At 40.6% G+C, this 24,648-nt stretch overlaps 1 protein-coding gene across 3 annotated transcripts in view; it reads right to left on the reverse strand.

The window, feature by feature from the left end:
* Window positions 1-7,121: 7,121 nt before the first annotated feature.
* The window catches only part of EHHADH (enoyl-CoA hydratase and 3-hydroxyacyl CoA dehydrogenase), an 847,616-nt gene continuing 830,089 nt past the window's right edge, over window positions 7,122-24,648 (reverse strand). For all 3 annotated transcript variants that reach the window (XM_044075885.1, XM_044075886.1, XM_044075884.1), the window contains one exon: window positions 7,122-9,767. In XM_044075885.1, the coding sequence (XP_043931820.1) occupies window positions 8,497-9,767 (1,271 nt within the window). In that variant the 3' untranslated portion in view covers window positions 7,122-8,496. The remainder of the gene's footprint in view (window positions 9,768-24,648) is intronic.

Consider the following 24,648-nt stretch of genomic DNA (forward strand, 5'->3'; position numbering starts at 1 on the left):
TTTCCCCCCATGCTTTCACATATTGGCTAAAACTTTATTCAACCCCTTAGAGCATTTTGTAGGCAATGCCAAAACTACCACCATAGTGAAAAAGTCTCCAAGCAACCTTAAGGTGTTACTGCTCAATGCTAGGAGCCTTAACAAAAATCTCCACACCCTTCAAGTCCTCCTAACCCTGGAGAATGTAGACATCTGTGCCACAATCAACATTTGGTTTAAAGTCATATAAAACACACTGGCAATGCTAATCTATATAGCCTTCCACACATTTACACCAAGAACAGTACAGACTGGGCCAACGGTGGAGCTGTTTTAATGTATGTTAGCAAAAAACATACTTCTAGGTTGGTTAAACAGTATAATACTATGGACCACATCCACATGCAAGTCACCATAGATAAGGTCCCTCACCATATCATGGCTAGTTACAGGTCACCATCTATGCCTCTAGGGTCTCACAACTCTTATCTAAATGTATTAGAGGTGCCATCCAAACAACACCCTATTCATGGGTGACTTTAAATACCTCTCTATAGACTGGGAAACTTACACTGCCTCAAACTCATAGGTACAATGCTTTCTGGACTTTATTAACACAGACACCAATGAACAGATACTGTACGCTCCAACCAAAGGATCATACATACTAGATCTGGTACTCACCAACATGGGAGACAATTGAACAGCCCACCCCCCCATCATGTCTTTACTAGTGAGGTTGAATCACAAAGCTGTCTCTTTTGATGTAAAATTCAACCCAGAAAGCCCAAACAAAACAGTAACAATTAGGAACTATTCTAAGACAAACTACATATTATATAGTGATGTTTTGCCAAAATTCAATTTTCCCATCAACTCTGAGACCACAGCTACCCATGGAGAATTATTCACAGAGTCCCTATACAAACATGTGAATGGCTGCATAGAGGCTGCCATACCTACCAGAAGTAAATACAAAACAAACACTAACAACATACCCAACTGGTGGAGTCCTCACTTAAACAGGATATATAACAGAAGAATAAAACTTGTGGTCAAAATCAGGAAAAGCAACTCCCTTAAAGACAGGTGCCCCTTTGTACAAATAAACAGTAAAATAAGAGATCTAAATAAGTTCATCTAAGCCAGCTATGAGGTTAGGATAACCTTGCATGCTAAGGACAATCACAAGACCTTTTTCAACTATGTCCAGAACCTTAAAGGTAACACATAGCAGTGTGCTGAACTGGTGGTGAATGGCACCACTTTTTCCCTGGGTCTATATTATATCATCGAATGCTTGATTGATCAACCTAATTTAAGTGAAAGCTTACAATCTCGAACTGTCAGATCAGCGATTTCTTTCCCCAGGGAAAAAAATCGCTGATCCAAAACACATACACACAACACAAGCACACCAAACAGAAATCCACACACATACACCTAAAATCTGATACCTAACCCTACACTAAACTATGCACACACTACTAACTACCCACTTACCTTAACCCAAACCCTAACCCTAAGGTCCGTCACTATCGCACACTCACCTCACTCGCTCCCTAACCCTGACTCACTTAAATCCACCCTAACCCTCATGTCCACTCAATCGCACACACACCTAACCCGAGCCCTAACCCTAACTCACCTAAATCACCCTAACACTCACATCCACACAATTGCACACTTACCTCAATCCGACCGATAACTTTCCACCATAACACTGAAAATACCGAAGCAACAGAAACGGACAACCAAATTCTTCCCCTAGGAAAAAATTCGAGTTTCTGCTGCTTCGATATTTTGCAGTTTCGCGAAAATAAGTTCGATCAATCAGCGTTCGCTTTTTTAAGCATTCGAGGATATAATATAGACCCTTTTTCCCTGCTCAGGGTGACATAATAAATTTACTGGTTGATAAATTCAACTCAGACTTCACCCCCACTCATCCCCAGCTCCACCAGGTAAAACACCCTTCAACAAGCTACCCCTGACTATTAGTTGGACATTGGGATAGGCCCTATATCTGTAGGTTGCCAGTTTGGCTTTGTTAAGGGTTGGTCATGCCTACTCAACCTAGTAGACTTCTTTGAGAGTGTGACCAAGGCAATGGGTGAGGATAAAACAGTGTAAATTTAGTATCTTGACCTAGGTAAGGCATTTAGTAGAATACCCCACTCAGGCATTATTGACAAGCTCTCTGAGCTAGGCATAAATCCCTACATAACTCACTGGATTGCTGGCTGGCTCAAAGAGGGGACCCAAGAAGTCAGGATCAGTGAGATCACCTCCATCAAGCAACTGGTCATCAGTGGAGTACCCCAGGGCACTGTGCTGGGCCTGCTCCAGTTTGGCAACTGGTTCTCTTTCGTCAAGGCTAATGTTCAAGGCCTCTGCTAACCAAGTTCATAGGTGACTGTAAATGGGAACTATTTTCACTCCTCCCAAGACACAGACAAATGACTGGTGCCATAGCCATGTCCTAAAACTCTATCCCAAAAATGCATTACAATTATACAACACCTCTAAGAATCAACCCAGTAGTAAGGGATCTGGGAACATATGTAGACAGCAATCTGGCCTTTGACCAACATGTAGCTAAGATAGTAAGAAAAACATTCTATGTCACCCAACTTACAGATAAGGGTATGGCATCCAGGTCCAAGGAGGTTACAGTACCACTATACTTGACCCTTATCAGACCTATCATTGAATACAATGCCTCCTTTGGCATGTAACTACCCAGACCCGTGCAACAGTTGAACACCCATAAAGGTTTCTCACCAGCAGAATTCAAGGCATGAATGCCCTGCCCTACGCTGATCACCTAAATGCTCTGTCTCTGTATTCCATCTCTTACAGGCTGCTGAAAGGGGATCTTTGCCTGGCCTACTAGGCTTTCTTATACCGAGCCCTGATGGATCTCTTGACCATGCACAAAACAAACAGCACCAGAAAAACTAGATCCAGAGATCTTAATTTCACTTGTGACATAAACAGAACATGCTGGAGAGAGAGGTGTGTCCCCCAAAGGATTCCTGCAGTATAGAATAGGCTCCCCTCCATGTAAAACTGACTTCATTTCTGACCCTATTCAAAAGAGACCTTGGCAATTGGATGGGAAATCATACATTTACTCCTAGTCTGGCCTCATGTCCTTTATATAAAGAGGCCATCAATAAGAAAAGTAATATCTTAACTAACACCCTCTCTATAAATCCTTAGTTACCTCCCTACTAACATGCTCCCCTTCATAGAGATGCCCATGATACTTAGGACTCAGTCTGGGATGTGTGGCCAGGCTTGTAAGGGCCCTAGTGTTTCTTAACCTAGTCACAACCTATGAACCTATAAGACAGGCTTCCCATGGAGGGAGCCCCTCTAAGGAATCCCATTCAGGATAACCTGCCTTTGGTCACCCCGCTGTACAAGGGCCATGGACACCGCATCTAAAACCTAGAAAAACAGACAAAACTACAATGAGATCTGCAAAAAAGGGAGTAAAACACCCCTAGAAAATCTGGTTCTCTGGCCCTCGTGGGGGGAAGGTTAATGGACTGAAGGGTCTCTATAGGGTGGGGGAAAATTAAATAAAGAAACAGATAAAGTAGCTTTCTGTGGTCAAAAAAGAAACAAACAACTTTCACTGCTGTAACAACATACTGCACCAGTAGGAGTCCACAGAGGAGAAAGACAACAGGATAAAGTCAGCTTGTGCAAAGATAAAGTCAGTGCAACTACAGATAGCTCTCCTAGTGGGCAGTGCAGAATAGCCACCCCATGATCTCAGCCTGGAGCCTGGGCCATAAACAAAAGACTGGCTGAAGACCCCTAACAGTGCTTGGCTGGAAAAGAGAAGAAGTTTAAATGGGGACACTTAGCCTTGCATTTAGAATGCTGATGAGGCCTTTTTCTTCTCAAGCAAGACTACAGAAACAGAAAGCAAGTGAGTGCACCCATCTAGTGAGGTGGGGCCTGCCTCCTATGACAGAATTTGTCAAGGATCTCAGCCCCTAGCCAGCTGCACACCCCTATCTAATGAAACATTTTTCAAATTGCAGCATAACTCATCTTCAGGAGTTAGATGACCTCAGCAATGCCAAAACATCAAGATACAGTACATTTCTTACCACCGAAAGTGAGCAGCCATAAATAAGATCAAGGAGATAGAATTGAAAGAACTCGTCCCTAATGTAGCAAAGGAATTTATCTTCTTGAAATACTTCTCCTACATTCAAACTACACTTTCAGCCAGTTTGGAAAAGAGTGGCATCAGAACTGGTGGTAATCCACTGAAACCGAGTAAGAGTCACACTTTGATATTTAAGAAACAAGTCACTTTGATCTAGAAACAACTGAGACATGAACATCCTCATCCTTGAGGTACAGCAGCACAATGATAGTACCCCCGGTTACTACAATACCATCTTTAAAGGCTAGATGCAAGGGATGCATGTCCTGGGCCCAGTGGCTCATCACCCCAGGAACAGGTCATGAAGAGGGTCATGCAAGACCTGATGCACTGTAGCAATGCCCACAAGGAGCTATCTTATGAAGAGGAGTGTGAGAAACCTGAGAGCTCAGCAGCCTCCTCTATTTCAGCACTGAATACCTCCCCACTACCTGACTTTAAGGAGCGCTAGCTTCCCACATCTCCAAAAACAGGACTGTGCACACTTGCAAAGGTAGTGCACCAAGAGGCCAGGCTTGCATCTGGTCTGCTGCAGGCACTGACATTATATATCAGAGGGTTACATCATGCAGTCGTTAAATCTATGCATGAGCTGTGGACAAAGGTTGGCACAATGACTTCTCCTAACCAATCCTGCCTTGGCAGTGCGCATACCACCTCTTAGCAACTGGCAACCTGTGTCCATGCCTTAAAATCAGGCTGAATGAACACAATGCCAAGTTAATGAGTCAGAAAAACAGTAGTTCATATGACCTGGAATTCAGTCCTAGGGTGGAAGATAGGGGAACACTTCTCCCAGATCTCTAATCCAGTACAGAACTGATCCCCCACTGATCAGGGGTGATACTACACAAAATGCAACCCCCCTCCATCTTGGAGACCTAGGCCCCAGCCAATTCCGTGGATGAAGACCTAGTTACAAGTCCAACAAACTCTTCAGTCATCAAGAGATGACTTCCCACCAGTCTCTTAGGAAACCTCCATTTCTCTACTTGGAGTTATTAAACAGGTTTTAAAAATGCTCAAGATGGAAAATGCTAGCAGAAATACTTTTTACAAGAGTTATTGACTGTGTGATCCACAAAAAAATATGGTGAAACCTGGGAACAAATGCACTTAATTACTAGCTGCAAAATAAGGCTACATAACTTATGTTTTATTTTATTTTATTGTTTATTTTCCCCATGGTTTAATGTGTTTTTTTTTCTAATTGTGTTTATTTTTATTTATTTTTTTACATTCTTCCTCTTTTGGTTTAAATCCTGCATATAGTTCCTCTCTTTCTGTTCCTTTTTTTCTTATTCTGTTTGTGTTATATATTTGCTGTAGAATATTTTTTAAAGGCACCTTTGTAACCATCTCTTTCTCTTACTGTTACAAAATGTTAAAATGTCATGCAGCTACCTAGCTCAAAGAGTTTGGTAATTCAGTAAGTATCAATAAGACATTACCTTTTGATGTGCCATCAGGAATGTGTCATCTTTGTCGTACTGTACTGTGGTGTCTGTAATGTACTGCTAATCAAGTGTTTAGCATGGGATTTGAACACACATGCATTATTTTCTGGCATTCAAAACCATAGTTGGAGCCTGCTAATCGAGTGGCAACAATAAACAGACAACCCGGGAGGTGGACAATGGGGAAATGCGGGAAAGTAGGATGGGGAAGACTCAACGCGAAATTAAAGATAAAGAATTTCACAAAGAAAAGTGGTGAGATTTTGGAGGAAAACACTGAAATATACAGTAGCTATTATCATGAAGGAGTTTAAAGACAGTTGGTAAAGAGAAGAGAGGGCACAGGAAAGAAAGAGTTAGTGTGATGGTTAAGGTGTTTATCTCACAGACATAAGGTACAGAGTTTGATTCTAACCCTTGGGAAATTTGTCTAGGCTTAAATTGGCACACAAGGTCAGTTAGCTTAGTATTAACCTATGAACTACAGCAGTAACAAAGGGGCTAGTTGAACCTCCTGGCAGACCTGACATCCCATATCTTTCTGTCACTCCTTCTCAGGAAGCATCTTTGTATATTCATAAATGCCAAGTCAGTCATATTTGTAGTAAAATGTACAGAAGGGTCCTGACAATCCCAGACAGGGATCCACAGTCTGAACAGCAGCAGCAGCAGGTAGAATATAAAGGATTCAATCACAGCTTTAGGTGCACTATAATCACAGATTTAGGTGCATTAAGTTAATCACAGCTTTAGGTGCACTATAATCACAGATTTAGGTGCATTAAGTTAATCACAGCTTTAGGTGCACTATAATCACAGATTTAGGTGCATTAAGTTAATCACAGCTTTAGGTGCACTATAATCACAGATTTAGGTGCGTTAAGTTAATCACAGCTTTAGGTGCACTATAATCACAGATTTAGGTGCATTAAGTTAATCACAGATTTAGGTCCATTAAGTTAATCACAACTTTAGGTGCACTAAGTTAATCACAGATTTAGGTGCATTAAGTTAATCACAGCTTTAGGTGCACTAAGTTAATCACAGATTTAGGTGCATTAAGTTAATCACAGCTTTAGGTGCACTAAGTTAATCACAGATTTAGGTGCATTAAGTTAATCACAGCTTTAGGTGCACTAAGTTAATCACAGCTTTAGGTGCACTAAGTTAATCACAGCTTTAGGTGCACTAAGTTAATCACAGCTTTAGGTGCACTAAGTTAATCACAGCTTTAGATGCACTAAGTTAATCACAGCTTTAGGTGCACTATTTACAACTGAAAAGCAGTTCCCAGTTTGTGCGTGTTTTCCTGAGAAACCTTTTAAACAAAGAAATGTGTGCTACACTTAATGTGATGTGCAAAATGAAATAAATAATACAGAAATAAAGTTCTTGTGGCACTGCTACAAGATTATAATGTCCTAAAAGTAAATTTACATCACAGTACTAAAAGAGCTTTAATATAATTCACAGAAAATATCCAGTCCATGACATCATTCTCAACATCTTTTATTACATTTTGTTAGTCTAATTCCAGATTGTACATTACATTTTATGAAAAGAAGTGCCCTTTTGCAGCTGTCAACTTTACCACAGTTTAAATAATCACTTTTCTGCACCAAACATTAAGATAGTGTTAGAGAAGGTACACAATAATTATAGTGTGTCTCACATTTGATCAGTACATGTAAGAATTGCATATTTGACTCACATTGCTTAAAACAGGTTATACCTGCATTGTTTTGAAGTAAAGTTCCTGTTGAATTACAATAAGGAATCTTATAACCACTGAATTTTTGAAAAAGGATGAGTATAGTTAATAAAATCAAGGGTTGAACAATAGCATAAAATGATTATCCTGTTCATTCCAAGCATTGCTAAGTCATCACATTTCATTTTAAAAAGCACAGTTAATTTGCGCTCTCTGTCCGGAGAAAAAGTTATTTTGAAAAGAATAGTTAACACAAATATTGAAGGACAATTATAATTCTGTTACCTGTAGAAAAGCTCAATACCAAGACAAGTAAGGCATGTGTATGTTTACTGCAAGCACACTTTCAACAAGATCAGTGAAAAATACTTTTTGAATCAACAGATATTCACCCAAATGCTATATAAAATAATGCCAAATTCATGTGCTATGAAAGTGTTACAAAATGCCAAAATATTAGCAGCTACCCAGCTCACGCAGTTTGGAATTATATTAATTATCACTGAAACACTGATATTTTCATCACTTCAACGTACTTGTGCAGATGTGAACATCACTTGTGCTGCTGGTGATCTAGGCATAGGTAGCAGCGCTGGTACCATAGATCCAGCTAGTGGAAGGGTCATTGAGTGGCACACAGCCTGCTTGCCTGCCTCATGTGAAGGATTTGGGTCAATTTAGCTTTGGAAGTCACACCTATTGGAGGCTAGGAGTCAGTTCCGCAGAGGAGTGCACGCATAGCATTAGAGAATAGAAACTTATCAGAGTATTGTTGGAGGAAGGGTATGTGCCACTACTACAAAAAAAAAGTTCTGATCTTGTGACATATGATCATCCAGTTTTTATCTTAATTTCTGGATCTGGTCATTGCTTGATATGTTAAATATTAACATTACTGAACTATTTCCAGAAGCTCTGTGGAATGGTGGTTCACTTGCACCTTGAGACATTCTAATCAAGTTTAGCAAAAGAGCAGTACGTAATTTATGTCCAGACACGAACAGGAATCAGTAGATAACATTTTTGGTGGACATATTGATAGAGGACCTCCTTTATATTAGCTCTGAATTAGCCAGAAAAAACAGCTCTTAGGATCATGGGGGAGGGGATGTATTTTAAATGGAGTAAAAGATTTAGCTCCTGCTACATAATTTTCATTAAAGTTTACTGTTACTTGGCCTAGTTACTGTTCTCCACTGACTTGGAGAAGGACTTCCATTAGAAACCAACTTCCTCAATAAGTTGCTTGGCTTCATGGAAGGAACATCAGGATAAGCTTCAGAATATTTTTCCAGTTTACTGAGCACTTTAGGTAATCCTACTGTCCAGGCATAGTACATAGGACCTCCTGTATGCTTTGGCCAGCCATAACCATAGATATAGATAATATCTATATCTTCTGGTCCTGCTGCTATGTCTTCTTCAAGTATCTTAAAACCCTCATTTATCAATGGGTAAAGACAACGCTCGATTATTTCATCTTGATCTATGTAACGTGTTTTAATGTTGTGAGTGAGTCTGTAACTCTTCAGGAAATCCTGAATCCATGGATCAGGAGATGATACTCTTCCACCTGGTTTTACATACTGATACCACCCTTTCCCGGTCTTCTGGCCTAATCTTCCATTTTCAACCAGAAGATCAGGAATTGGGCAATATCTTTTGCCATTTCGTGAGCGGGGAGGTGTTCCTGGAGGAAGTTCAGGCCCTGTTAACCCTTTCTCCCTACGAGACCTCCACCCAACATCTAACCCTGATAAATCTATCACTCTAAACAGCCCCATTGCAAAGCCAAACTCTTCAAGAACTCTGTCAACCTCTTCGGGCTGGCTTCCCTCTTCTAACAGAAAGCAAGCATTTTCAGAGTATGGTGCCAACATTCGATTGCCAACAAACCCTGGACAGTTTCCAACAACCACACCTATTTTATTTAGGGCTTTTGCTAGTTTCATGACAGTTCCTATGGTTTGGGGTGATGTGCGATGTCCACGGACAACCTCCAAAAGCTTCATAACATGTGCAGGAGCAAAAAAATGTGTGCCTATGACCCTTTCTGGTCTGGTTGTAACAGAGGCAATTTGATCAACATCAAGCCCAGAGGTGTTAGTGCAAAGAAAAGCTTCTGGCTTACAAACAGCAGTTAGCTTCCTGAAGACTCCTTTCTTGAGCATCATGTCTTCAAATACTGCTTCAATCACTAAGTCTACGTCTCGCAGTTCAGCAAAGTTCAGGGTATACTTAACCCGACTGAGTAGATTGCTGTCATTTTTGTTTTCTGGTGGTTCTAGTTTTTGGGCTACTTGTCCCAAAAGTGCTTCCACAGCTTTCTTCCCAATATCCAGCTGTCTCTGGTTATCTTCTAGAGCTATAACTGGAATTCCTGCTTTCACTAGTGATACAGTAATTCCACGACCCATAGTCCCAAGACCTAATCGAAAAGCAAAAAAATAAATAAAATTTTAGTCCTGAATTTTAAAAATCAGATACCATAGAACCTGGCAAGTTATGACATTATACAAGCAGTTTAAAAACTCTATGGAATATATTATCCTTTGGCCATCCAGTTGTGCCATTTTTAATGCTAGACACACTTAAAAATACATTTATTCAATTACTACAGTCATGTCAGAAAGTTTAAGAACACTACTGCAGCCTTTCCAGGTGAGTACATAAATATAATAAGCTCATTACTGCCAGCAATCCAGAGATGTGCTTATGGCATGATAACAGACTTTGATTTATCAAAATAGGAATAAAACTACTGAAACCCAGTTAGCTGAAGAGTTCAGTACATACATGCATTATATGGTATTACCCAAAAGAAGGAGAGAGCAGACATTCTATATTATTGTTGGTATAACCACATAAATCAAAGGTTAACAGAAATGTGCATGATGCCTTTACCTATCTAGACGCTTTCAAGAACATCAATATAAGCACTAGATAAAGAAAACAAAACCAGGTCTGTTTGTCTCACTGTAATTTTCTACACAGTAACACATAACGTGACAAAATAAATTCTACCATTTCATGATCTAATTTATGATGGATATTTGCTGATCATCAATGCAATAGTGAATATTTATTAATGTACTTTCGGTTTGATAACCAGGTAAGTAGGCTGGCAGACCCTTTTCAGCTATGACCAAGACCAAAATGGCAAACAATGGACATTATTTACTGAGACAGGATATAAACAAGGTATAGCCTTGCAATACAATTGTAACTGGAGACTAAAACAAAACAGTAATTCAAAAATAAGAAAGAAAAAAGTACAATAACAGAGTGCTGCAGGAGTCTGGTATATAGCATAGGGGGAATGACACAATATTTACAGCTTTAGGTACATTGTTTATGAAGTCTGATATTTACAGTAATCACAGCTTAAGGTGCACTGTTTACAAAAAGAACAGGCTAAAATTCTTGTTGAATTTAAATCTAGTAGTGAAGTAGTGAAGGTGGGTTAGACAGGTTAAAAAAGGCTTAGCGCAATGAAGAAATGGATAAATATATGACAACATAGTTTTAATGAGTGCAAGCTAGTATGATTTGGTAAAACAGTAGTGTGGGCTACAAACTGGCACTGAGCTACTGAGAGTAACTAAAATCAAACAAGAGCTTGGATATAATATACTTCTCTGCCTTTCTGCTTCTCCAGATGGTGGGGTGCAGTGTCAGCAGACCAAACCTCCCTATCCCCTCACATGGATTTTATTTCATCCTGGGGAATCCCAAATTTTCCCAGGACAGCTGAGAAAAACAGAACCCCTTGAGTTTGTCCTGGGTCTGTGCCATAGACCCCCTACTAATGGACACTGCCTAGAAAAACTCCAGAGGAACCATGCACGGAACATCCTTAGAATATATATGATCCACCTCACTTGGCTTTTGTGATCCAAAGGAGTGTATTGCCCTATTCCATGGCTATTTGGATAGATAAGCTCTCAGCAGGCATGAAGACTAAGGGCAGGGACTCTGTGAAACATCCCTCATTCTTGCTGTGTCCATCTATAATCCCATATTATAGGTTCATAGGCAGGTACTAGGCTATCTGCCTGAGGGCATTTATAAGCCTAGCCAGAGTGTGTCGGCTTTCACCGCCCCATTGATTAATTAACTGAGCCTCTGTCAAGCAGAGCCAATTAAGTGATCCCAGGGGTGTACTTTCTGTTACCCATCCACTCATCAAGGCTTCTCTTGAAGAGTGTTAGTGAGGGGCTCTGCCTAATTTAGTTAGGAATTTTGTTCCAAAGCATGGGGAGTCTCTGTGACAGAAATCTATCCCTCCAGCATGTTCTATTTATTGTTGTGGCGAGGTTTAGCTCACTAGAGCGTGTGTGTCCATCAATTCTGAGTTGGACATGGCTTTGTAAGTAAGGCAGAGATCACCTCTGAGTAAGCGATATGCCACTGAGTACAGCCAGAGTTTTTTCAGTCGGGCTGCATAGGACATATGTTTGAGGCCAGTAATCCTCTTGATGAGGTGCTTTTGTGGTCTTTCAAGCTGTTGGAAGTGTCTTGTATGGTACATCCCAAATGGGGCATTGTACTCTATGATGGGCCTGATGAGTGTCGAGTAGAGGGGCACTATAACCTCTTTATTTCTACATGCGAACCTCTTAGTAATTAGATGGGCCACATAGAAGGATTTCCTAACTACTTTGGCAATATGATTGTCAAAGGAGAGATTACTATCTACCTGGGTCCCCAGATCTCTTATTACCTCTTCTGTATTAAAGTAGCTGCTGCCTATGTGGTAATTTGTGGGTGTTTTGTTTTTCCCAAACGGGATGAATATGCATTTTTTGTCATTTAGCTTGAGGCCATGACTTTGACACCAGGTGTCTGTCTCAGTAAGGCCTTTTTGGAGGATGTCCGTGTCAGCCGGAGAGTCAGTTATGGCTCCCAGTTTGCAGTCATCGGCGAACTTGGTTAGCCATAGTCCTCCTGTGTTTGCCTGTACTTCTGAGAAATATATGCCGAACACTAGGGGTCTCAGAACTGAGCCTTGCAGGACACCACTTGTGACTGGTTTAGAGTCAGACCTGGAGCCCGCTATTCTTACCGTGTGAGTTCTGTCTGTAAGCCAGTTGGCAACCCATCTTGTGACGTAGGGGTTTATGTTCAGGCTGGTGAGTTTTTCTATAATACCCGAGTGAGGAATGGTGTCGAATGCCTTGGCGAGATCAAGGTAGGCTGTGTGAACCACCTTTCCTTCGTCTATGGCCTTGGTAACTGTCTCGAAGAAGTCAACCAGATTTAATAGGCATGATCTGCCCTTAACAAAGCCGAACTGGGTCGGGTCAAGTGTTTGGAGGTTCCCAATGTCTTTGTTAATGAGTTCCATGATGATGCGCTCCATAGCCTTGCAGACCAGGCTAGTCAGGCTTATGGGGCGATAGTTACTAGAGTCAGTTGTGGCTCCTCCTTTGTGGAGCGGAATAACCATTGCTGTGCACCATTCTATGGGCACGTAGTCTGTGGAGAGGCTGAGGTTGAACAGCTTGTTTAGGTGGGGGGTTAGTTCGTTCTGTAGTTCGTGCAAGACGCAGCCTGGGACACCATCTGGCCCCATTGATGCTGTGTTTTTTGGCTTTTGAAAGGGCTGTTTTCACCTGTGCTTCTGTGATTTATTTCTCTCAGCTCATGAAATACGAGTAAGTATGGAGATATGGAGATACAGACAGAATAATAAGCCAAGTGCTTTATCTGAGAACTAGATCCCCACTTGATAATTAGAGATTAGATCATGATCCATAAAGCTGCAGCTACTGCCCTAAGCTGCTTGCCAGTATCATGTTCTCCCTTGCCATGAAATCTAAAAGTAGGTAGATTGTCTTGCAAGAACAGTAAGGAACTCACTGGCGATTAGGGGATACACAGGGAAAATTTCACTTGGTAATTATAAACAACTGGTGATGTCACACCCAAAATCAAAGTAGACAGTTGTGGAGACCTTACACAAGGGTGCTGTTAAAATGGAAGTTATACAGAGATGACCAAGAAATGTTAAAGGATCTGCACCAAATGACTTACGAAGAGATGTCATATGTACATTAAGAAGGATGTAAGCATGAACAGGCCATGTTATAAACATTTAAAAGTGAATATAATACAAACATTAATTAACCAATACCTGAAGGACATAATCTATTAGAAGACAGAATGTTCATGATCAAATGGGTTTCAGGTGAATGATGGAAGATAGCTGATGGCAGGAGATATTTTCACATAAAGGGCATTGGAGGCATGAAACTTAATCTTTTACTTCTGGATAAATGCAGTTTTGATATGGTTCGTGTGACAGATTCTCTTTGCAACCAAACCCAAGTCTTTGAATGCAACTACTTGAATTAGAGATCATCTAAAGGTTTGAACATGGGGAGGAAAACCTACCACTCTTACATGCAGGAAGACTTTGCCCTTTGCATATCCTGAACTAATATAAGTAACTTTGAGTCACAAAACCTAGGGGTAATGTATTAAAACTGTTACTGATTGCCTATCCAGAAAGATGGGATTGAAGAATCAGGTTTCAGTAAAAGCAGCATGACCAAACAACCAAATAGCCTATGCTGTATACATTTACATGTTCCCTGTTAATCATAATTTTATTTGCAATATAGCATGTTAGCTAGATGCCTTAAGCTTACTAAAAGGGACTGATTGTAAGTATGAATGAATTAAACTTGTTTTTGTTAAATGTGTGGCTCTGGACAATGTTGTGGTTGAAAAGGATCCATTATCTAATCAGTTTGTATACTAAGCTAAAATGTAAATAAATAAACTTCTGCAAAATGCATGCAGTATGACATCTCCCAGTCATATCTACTACAATAATCGAACTTTGCTCATAAAGTACAATTTTGTACACTTACCATAAATGTAGATGTTCGAGTGTATTTACTGTTGCAGTCATCACACTTGGGGTTATCTGCCTGCAGGTAGCCCTCAGTCGGCCCAAATACCAGAGTCTTTGGATTTCTGCATAGGATGCTGTTGTCTCTTCATGACGTCAGGGTGTCAGGGGTATAAAATATGCAGCCGACACCAATACATCCGTTTTTCTTGCCCCGGATGTCAGGAGCCCCCAAAATAAGAAGCTATTAAATGGCATGGAACACCTCTAGTAAAAAAGCAAATACCATTACCATAAAATATGGCCCAAAAAGAGGATAGGTAGAAAGTATAAAAAAAGCCAGGGGGCTGGAGGGAGGGTAACCAGGACTGCAACAGTGAATACACTCGAACATCTACATTTATGGTAAGTGTACACAGCTGTACTATGTTCTTCATGTTTCACTGTTGCAGTCATCGCACTTGGGTTGATTCCCAAAGCTGAGGAAGGGTGGAGGCAGTCAAGAAGAATTAGGGCCGGCTAGCAGGCCTTGTAAGACTGCAGTGGCAAATCCAGCTCTGGATTTAGAAAAGATAGGTAAGTGGTAATGCTTGATGAAGGTGTGTACAGAACTCCAGGTTGCAGCTTTCAGGATGTCCCTGGTAGGGACTCCCCTGAGAAATGCTGTAGAGGTTGAGGTAGCCCTAGTGGAATGAGTTTTGATCCCCTGTGAGGTAGGTTTTCCATGGTGTTTGTAGCAGAAATGGATGCAGTGTGCTATCCATTTGTAAACGGTTTGCTTTGAAATGGCCTTGCCCTCTGCCCAGTGGCAAAGCTGACTAGCAGCTGGTCAGATTTTCTGAAAGGTTTCGTCCTGTCAAGGTAAAACCTGAGCTATCTGTGCACGTCCAAGGAGTGCAGGATCCTTTCCCCTTTATTCTAATGATTAGAGAAAAAGGTTGGCAAATGGATGGTTTGGTTTAAAGCCACACTAGATACCACCTTGGGCATAAATGATGGGTTAGTCCTGAGGGAAACTCTGTCAGCATGGAAAATAATGAAGGGTTGCACAGCCATCAGTGCCTGCAACTCAGACACTCTTCTTGCTGAAGTGATGGCTAGAAGTAAGTCTGTTTTCGAAGAGAGGAATTTTAACTTTGCTGCAGCAGTGGGTTCAAAAGGGGGAAGCGTGAGCTTCTCTAGTACAAAGTTAAGTTCCCAAGCAGGGGTGGGAGCTCTACTCGGGGGGCCTTAAATTGTTAGCTCTTCTCAGGAACTGTTTGATGAGAGGGTGAGAAAAGAGAGGTGGCTCAGTATTGTAATGAGCTGAGATGGTAGAGGCATGAATCTTAATGGATGAGAAGGATAGGCCTCTGTGGAGCAGCTCTGCTAGGTAATCTAGGATTTGAGGTAAGGTGGGCACTGCTGTGCCCTTTCCTTGAGACTGGCTCCAAGAACAATATTTTTTCCACTTTTTAGAATAGGATTTCCTAGTACTAAGCCTTCTGGCCTCAAGGATGACGTCCAGCACCTGTTTGCTGAGAGTTGCTGGTGATGTATTCAGGAGATAAGCCAGGCTGCAAGGTGTAGGGTTTGCAGCTGTGGATGCAAAATCTGTACCTCATGCTGGGACAGCAGGGAGGGGGGTCTGATGTAGGTGCCAGGGTGGCACTGCTGTCAGACTGCAAAAGAGTGGGTACCAGTGCTGGCGTGGCCAGTGTGGGGCAATAAGGATTGTCCTTGGTCTGTCCTGTTTGATCTTGAGTAGTACTTTAGAGAGGAGGGGCAGAGGGGAAAGGCATAAATTGAGAGGTTTTCCCCATGTAAAGGATAGGACATCCATTTTCCATGCTTTGCTGTGTGGATTTCTGGTGCAAAATTTGCTTAAATGATGGTTTTGAGGGGAGGCAAAGAGGTCCACCTCTGGATTAGAAGTTTGAATGAGTTGGGCTCCAGTTTCCACTCATGTGGGTCTAGTAGATTTCTGCTTAAGTTGTCTGCCAGTGAATTTTGTTTGCCTGGCAGGAATTGAGCTTGCAGGTGCACTAGGTTGCTCAAGGCTGTGTTCCATAGGGCCATGGCTAACCTGCAGAGTGGGTAGGAATGAGTTCCCCCCTGTTTGTTATGTACCACATAACTGTGGTGTTGTCTGTCTTTATCAGGAGTTGTCCTGGAAGGATAAGGTCTTTGAAGACTGTCAGTGCATGCTGTATAGCTGACATTTCTTTTTGATTGATATGCAGGGGACTTTGTCCTGGGCTCCATTAGTCTTGAATGCATTTGCCTGCCATGTGAGCCCCCATGCATAGTCTGATGCATCTGTTGTCAGGGTTTGGCCGGAGAGGGTTTGAGTGAAAGGTAGTCCCTTGTTGTGGTTGCATGCCTCTGCCCACCAAAGGAACTCTGCCCTTAGGCAAGGAATGATACGAATCACTGTTTCCAGGTCCTGAGAATGTTGACACCAGAGACTTTTTAAGTCCCACTGAAGTTTCCTCTATGCAGTCTTGCATTTGGAATTAGTAGAATGCATGAGGCCATGAACCCTAGGGCCTGCAGTATTTTTCTTCCAGTTAGCTGGGTTTTGGTGGCCATTAAGTTTGAAGTAGTTTGTCAAATAGACCTTATTTTCTGGAATGAGGAATGCCATCTGGGAAGTTGTGTTCAAGCTTGCTCCCAGGAATAAAATATTTTGGCTGGGCACCAGTTGTGATTTCTTTTCATTGATGGTGTACCCAAGAGAAGTTAGGAGTCTCTTTAGAAATGTCAGGTGCTAAAGTAACAATTCCTGACTGTCTGCTTGAATCAGGCAATCGTCCAAGTATAGGCAAATTTGAATATTTCTCTGCCTGCAGTATGCAATGGCTGGAGCCAGGCACTTTGTGAATACCCTGGGTGCAGTAGATAAACCAAAGGGAAGTGCAGAGAACTGATAGTGAATGGAGCCTGTCCTGAAACATAGCTATTTCCTGCAAGATTCCCTTATGGGGATGTGCAGATAAGCTTCTTTTAAGTCTAGGGTGAATAGCCAGGAATCCTTGGCTAGCACAGGAAGAAACTGTTGCAGTGTAAGCATTTTGAATTTTGGGACCACCAGGAAGGTGTTGAGAATTGACAGATCCAGGATAGACTGCCAAGAGTTCTCTTTTCTGGGCACCAGGAAAAGTCTGGAGTAGAAACCCTGTCCCCTTTGCTCCATTGGAACAGGTTGAATAGCCCTGATATTGAGAAGAGAAAGTACTTGTTTTGAGCCTCTGCCCACTGGTTTGGAGGAAGGTCTGGCCACCCGCTTGGGGTTGGCAGTGAGTGGAAGTAGAATCTGTATCCCTGGGATACAATGTTTAGAACCCATTGGTCCTGGGTAATGGCCATCCAGTTTTTTGCCTGAAGGGTGAGTTTTTCACCTAGGGTTGCAAGTACTTGGGTAGGGCTGGGAAGGATGATAGGAGAGCCATTGTGAACTTTTTTCATAAGATGGTGGCTTACCACTCCCTGTTTTTGAGGTGGGAGCACTCCATTGTTTAGATCTCTGCATACCCTTAGACTGTAATCTTGGTGGTCTGTTTCCCCTGGGTTTGGACTGAGAAGGCCTGGGAGGGAGTGGAAAGGACCAGTTTTTAGAAGGCCAATGCCTACTGAATCTAGGTGACTGCACCTGTAAGAAATCTTTAACAGTTTGCATACATTTAGCTTTTTCCTCCATATTTTTAAGAACTTCTTCTGCTTTTGTGCGAAACAAACATTCCTGGTTTAATAGAGCATCTAGTAATTTTACTTTGACATGGTCTGGCAAGATTTGTTCCTTCAGCCAAGCATGTCTTCTCAGTACAGACCTAGTGACAGCAGCCCTGCAAGATGCTTCTAAGGCATCAAAACCACACTGCAAAGTATGTTTACTAACTCAGTTTGCAGAATGCATTAACTCTTGTAAATCTTTATTTTCTGTACAGTCTGGAAGCAACATCTTTTGTTTAATTAATTCTATAATATTTTGCTGGTACTTCAACATGTGAAACTGGCAATTCAAAGGCCTGATGGCAAGAGTAGCAGAGGTATATACCTTCTTACCCCATATGTCTAAAGGTCTAGAATCCCTGTCTGAAGGTGTAGGGATTTTGGCTGTAGTTGCCTTAATGCCTTTAGGTCCCTGGGAAATGGTCTCTGGATCTGTAGTGAGATTTTTAAAGAGAAATTTGTGAGAGTCAAGTACTCTGTAGTACCTGTCGGCTTTCTAGGAGCTGGTGGTAAAATATCAGGAGTAAGACTGGATTCCATGAAGACATCATCTACAATATCCAGGACAGGGGGGTATAGCTAGAGGCCTGTGCTGAGGCAAGTCTAAAAATTCTCTGAGTCTCTTTTTGGACCGAGGATAATCCTGGCATTCCCAGCGGAAATGCTCTCTTAAGGTATGCAAGGTTTCACCAAAATAAAAATCCTCTGGAGGGGAGGCAGAGGGAATAGAATCATCTGCATCTGAATCCTCATAGGTAGATAAGGTTATGTCCTGGTAATCAGAGGGATCAGAGACATCGAACTCATGGTCTGTAGAATCAGAAGGAAAATCAATTCTTTGTCTTTTAGAGGGGGAAGGTTGGCTTCCCCTAATTAACGTTATAAGGTCTTCTGCCATTTTAAGCATTTGTTTCTGTGGCAAGGGAGGTTAAGCATGCACTTTGGTTGTCGGTTTTCTAGGCATAGTGCGAACTCTTGGCCTGAGAAACTCAGAAGTTTTAGTCAAAAATGAAGTCGGTATAATATGAACATCGGAAGGTCGGAATACACCCTCAGAAGCTGGTGCCTGCACAGCGGCTCTGGACCCATCCAAGGCAGAGACATCCGCAGGTTCCATAGTCAAAGAAGCATCTCGCAGCATGCTGGACTCCGAATGGGTCTCAGCAGATTCCTGCGAATCAGTAGAAGCGGGTATCAGGGGTTGCGAAGGCACCTCACTGAGTACCAGCAGACTGGCGACTAGCTTAATGGAAACATCACTGGCAATTTTGGACCTGTGCGGTCTGTCTCTGTCTTTATCCTTATGTTTTTTCGAAAGTTCAGTCGTCAGATGACTTGTTGAAGCCATTTCGGAATATGGAGAGTGAGAGAAAAAGAATTTAGTGACAAAGATAGTATGACGCCAAATAGTTCGGGCATTAAACAAGGCACAAAACCAGCAGCGAGAAATGTCGCGGTCTGGGCCTAAGCAGGTGACTCAGTAAGAATGAAAATCTCTGTGAGGTATTTGCTTTCCACAGGCAAGACAATTGTTAATTTTTTCTGACATCGGTTAGAGCAAGAAAAAAGATCTCCAATGGGGTACTTAGCTTTAGAAGACTTCAGGTTTGAAACTCAAAAAATGAAAATTTCAGTTAGCGGCCGACCGGCACTTGCAAACTGCTTCTGCTTCGGGCTCCCACGTGGCAAGAAAAGCTGATGTAATGGCGTCGGCTGCATGTTTTATACCCCTGATGCCCTGACGTCATGGAAGAGATGACAGCATCCAAAGCAGAAATCCCAAAACTCTGGTATTCGGGCCGACTGAGGGCTACCTGCAGGCAGATAACCCCAAGTGTGATGACTGCAACAGTGAAACATGAAGAACATCACAGCTCTACCAGTGTTTTTCTTAGTGTAGTAGAGTTAGATCATTATGATCAACAAACTATATGATCCATCATATTACAAAACAGGTCACAGAATGGTGCTGCATTTCACCATTACTGGCATCCAAAGACTCCAGCAAGAAAAGTAAAACAGTGATTTGTGGACATAATTATCTCTGTATTGCTCAGATCATCATTTTTTAAGGAACCATCTTTTTTCTTGTAAATAAACATAAGACAACATAAACAACCCAAAAAGGATTGCAAAACTTTAATAACTTTAAAAAGGAAACATGCCTAATGCACATATTTTTGTAAGCTATAAATACAAGACAAGGTTCATTTTACCCACCACGCAGGAGACAGCTGAGAATGGCTTATACAAAACATTCCAGGCAGAGGGCTCAAACCTACCACATCATGCCAAAACAAGAAACTAACAGTATCACATTTATTATGTTCCATTTCAAAATGGTTAAAAGGCAAGATTAAACAACTATTCTGGTTCAAGTAGTTGAAAATAAAACCATTCCTTTTCCAAGTGCCGAGGCCATAATGACCCTATGCATGTCATGACCTGCACATATGTGTAATGTTTCACATGTGGGTGTCATGACAGTACAGGAGAAAACACTGTCACTGGAGTCATTGTCTTTCGCAGTAACTCTTGTCCAAATATAATGCAGGATATTTTTTTCCAACAAATGTTGTGAGAGCAGGTTGGACAAGTAGCTGTCTGTGTCTCACAGCATGGCCATGGAAATTACTCATTATTACTCATTATGTCTCCCGGCATATCATATGTAGTCAAAGAAGACATGTACCATATCCATTTAAAGGAGCTGATTTCATCCTTGTTTTCCTACCCTGTATAATAATAATTCAAATATTGCCAGTGGCAGATTATAACAGAAGTGAATCTGCAGCCTCCTGGGACTCCTGAGTCGGGGGGGGGGGGTGCTTGGCTGTCTGGCAGCATTTTAAAATATATGCCTGCATGCATCTGCATCTATACATACCTATATATATATATATATATATAGATACACACACACACACACACACACACACACACACACACACACACACACACACACACTGTGTATGTGTGTGTGTGTGTATATATATATATATATATATATATATATATATATATATATATTTTTTTTTTTTAACTTGACAATGCAATGCACATGCAAGCACTGGAAAGGTCATAGGTGCATACGTAACATGGTCAGGTGGGGATTGAAGGGATTTCAGTATACTTCTTTGGGAGGTCATAATGTGATGCATCCAGGGGAAATGGATTTAGAGGAAGTCTAGGGTCAAATGGGAATTCAAGGAAGAAAGCAAACTGTGTTTGTGTGTGTACAATGAGACTGCCGCCAAACTTGCACAACTCCAGCAACTGCCATTGCAGAGAATTCAATGTGTAACTCAGACCGGGAGTGTATAAATGTATATCCTTCAGTCAGTAAGGCCAATCATTAACATTTCACAGTTCTTCTCACTCAGAAAATATTGCCCCATCCTTTTTTTTTGTTTATCAGGTATACCCACCTTTATGGAAACCCAGGAGCATTGTCTGGTTAAGTGTCTTGCTCAGAGTCACTCATTAGGAAAAATGAGGTATAAAATCTCAAACCCTGTAGCCTTAACTACAATAAGTAGCTCATTAAGAGTCCAGAGCTTTAGTCCTTTGCACTAAGTGGAAGATCTATACTAATTTCTTCATTTTCTGAAAAAAAATCACTAAGACTTCATTCAAGCAGTCATGCCAGTCATTAGAGTTTCATAGTTCTTTTCTTAACCAGACAGTGCTTTGGGGCATTTAGGAGCTTGACCTAGGCTCCTTAATGGTTTCCTAGACTGTATTGTTTTTTGCTAGTCATTCTCTCTCTTGCATAGCTAATCTATTTCAAGAAATGTTATTGCAATATCATCAGTACGCTAGTTTTAATGCAACATGAGGTATTTATTCTTCAAGGGCAGTAGGCAATGCATTTGTGAATGAAACACTGAAATGCAAAGTTATTTGCCAACATCTACATTAGTAATATTTTTCTTTAATGTGAAACTGTTCATATGAATTCATAAGAATTTTACCTCTGCAGAACATATTGATTTAGCATATGCTTTCAGGTGACTAATATTTTTAAGCCCTTGTCATAAATACTCTTCAAATACTCTTCTATTTAGACTGTGCTACACATGTGATGGAATTGATCTTTATACAATTTTATATAGTTTGTCTAAAGCTACCAATAAAGTACATCTAATTTATTAACAATAAGAAGTGTACATGGTCAACAAAGTAGCTGTAACTGCTGGTGTAGGGTGATGAGAGAATTTTTTCTCCACCCGTCTGTACAGATTCTTTACACATCTACACTTCCTTATTTTCACCTTGTTATCCTACCCTCTCTACCACTAATACCTCTCAACTGTCCAGATTTGTTGCCTCATATTTTCAATGTTACTCATAATTTTTTTTTCAGCAAATCGCTGTAGAATAAAGTCACTAAATAATGACATGCATTTGGGTTTCAAACTTTGTATCCTTCAGTAAATAAATACTAATGCAAATCCTGTTATTTTAGCAACTAAGTTTACAAGAGTAATATTTAAACTCTGTCCCTATTCTTAGGCCTCTGTCTGTCCCTCCACTTATTTTAGGCTTTGTCCAAAATTCTTGTGCTAAGAGGTTGAGTGGCATGCTAACACTTTACATAACCTTTTCCTGTCATCTCCTCCCCATTTATACTAATCAATCCTAATCTAGTAGTGAAAGTCATGAGTTTAGTTTAACTGTAAATATACTGTGAATTGCCAAAAGAACACTCTCCAGCATTCTATATAGTGTTTTACTTTCCCTTTTCTCATTGTTCTCTTTGTAACACGTTTTTAGTATACCTCTATGCCTTACAATACTGTTGTTTATTTTTGAAATGCATGCTTTTCAGCTGTTTCTTATTTAATGTATTTGAAAATGTTTGTTTTCTCTGTTAAATGGAGCTTTTCTCCCTGGGCGTCTGCTGAAAAGGGGTTCTTGTGACCCAGCTGGACTTCCCGGTAAACATATGTCAATAAATAAACTTATCTGTGGATGAAAGTACCTTATAGTCTTATCTGTCGTTTTTAAGCAAGCTTTAATCTGGCTTTGCAGAACTAGTATGCATGTGTGTATAAATTAAGATGGGATCCTGTACTATGTCTCCTGTATGTCTATATATGTTACATTGGCTATTATTGCTATTTTTTGACACAAATATCTGAGAAGGATGCAGTCAATAATCTAGCTATACTTGCTGGGATTCAGGCATGCCTGTGGGTTAAAATGACTGACTGTGCTGGGTTGATAAAGTTAAACAGTTACTAGTATGTCTTTGCAGGTCTAGTGTGTATTTGTGCATCCCAAATGGGAACACTTTACTGTGGTCAGTTTTACCACAGACAGACATGTAATGTGTACACAGCCAGTAAAGTGGCTGTAATTGATGAGTACAGATATTGATGGATTATAAGTGGCCTTATAAAGCTGAAATATTTTGAAATGGGTTCCCTTATCATTATTTGTTAATACATTTTTCAATGCTTACTAAAAATATTCAAAACATCAAATTTAAAACACACTCTAACAAGTGTTGCTGTATTAAATAAGAGGTATAATTTAAAATAATTAGGAAAGTGAATCTAAGTGAACACATGCACTTATGAATGATCCTAAAAATGTGTGTGGGGAAACCATGGTTTGAAAACAGACTGGAGCCAATGGTACACAATCTGCAACTGAATACTGCCATTTTCTGCTATCAACCTGTCAAAGTGTACCTGAATAAACTGTGTTCATTACATATTTCATCTTTCTAACTACATGCATATTATATACTATATGCTAGCTATGATGTTCATCTTTTAAACACCCAATGATGATAGTACATGAATAAGTGGCTACAAAATAGTGTTACTGGGAAGCTTTTCTTCATTGTAATATAATATTTTTACAGCCACTAGGTATATGAGGACATCACTGGCAATATTACCAGTCATAACTTATAAAGGTAAAGCTTTCCACACTGCTGCATTCAGCATCTTAACAGTATATTTCTTTTGAATGAACTTTGCGTAATCACAAATGACTGAAAAATTACTGAAATCACATTTGACTGAAAAACTTTATTAGACTCAATGTATCTAGAAGACTTTTTTGCAGGGGATCAAGATATCTGTACCCCCCCCACACACACACACACACACAACCTTACATAAATATACTAACTCCACATTGCACAACAGTGAAAAACAGAGAGCGACATATACAGGGAATCAGTGATGGTGCACAAACACATTTCATAAAAAACTTCATTAGAGTAAAAACACCTTAACATTTTGCAGGGTGGCAAGCCCCCCTGCATCCCCCACATGGGTAGCTTTGCCCCTGAAACTCCCTTTATATAAATATACTGGCACAATCAGGCAGCAGTTGAGAAAACAGGAAAATGCACAAAGCAAATATATGCTTCTGTACAAACACAAAACACACAAACGATTCAGTAGAGTTTTCTACTAATTTCAGTCAAATCATTTTTCAGTCAGTTATTTTCAGTTGGTTGTGATTTAGTGAAATGGCATTCAGTTGAAAGAACTAGGACCCCACTTTACTGTATGTATTATACACCAGTAAAATATTGTACTTTATGTTGTTTAATATGAAAATATGTAGGCAACTCACTTTTCATGTTCCAAAGCAAACTATTTTACGCAGCAACTTCCTTAAGGTACTCTGTATTCTTGTGGCATGTGAAGTCACAATATTTCAAAAACAGCACTCTGCACAAATGAGGCATGTGTAGTTACAGTATTCCACACAG

Source organism: Protopterus annectens, chromosome 6.part1, assembly GCF_019279795.1.
Source record: "Protopterus annectens isolate FY-2018-M chromosome 6.part1, PAN1.0, whole genome shotgun sequence".
Classification (NCBI taxonomy): domain Eukaryota; kingdom Metazoa; phylum Chordata; order Ceratodontiformes; family Protopteridae; genus Protopterus; species Protopterus annectens.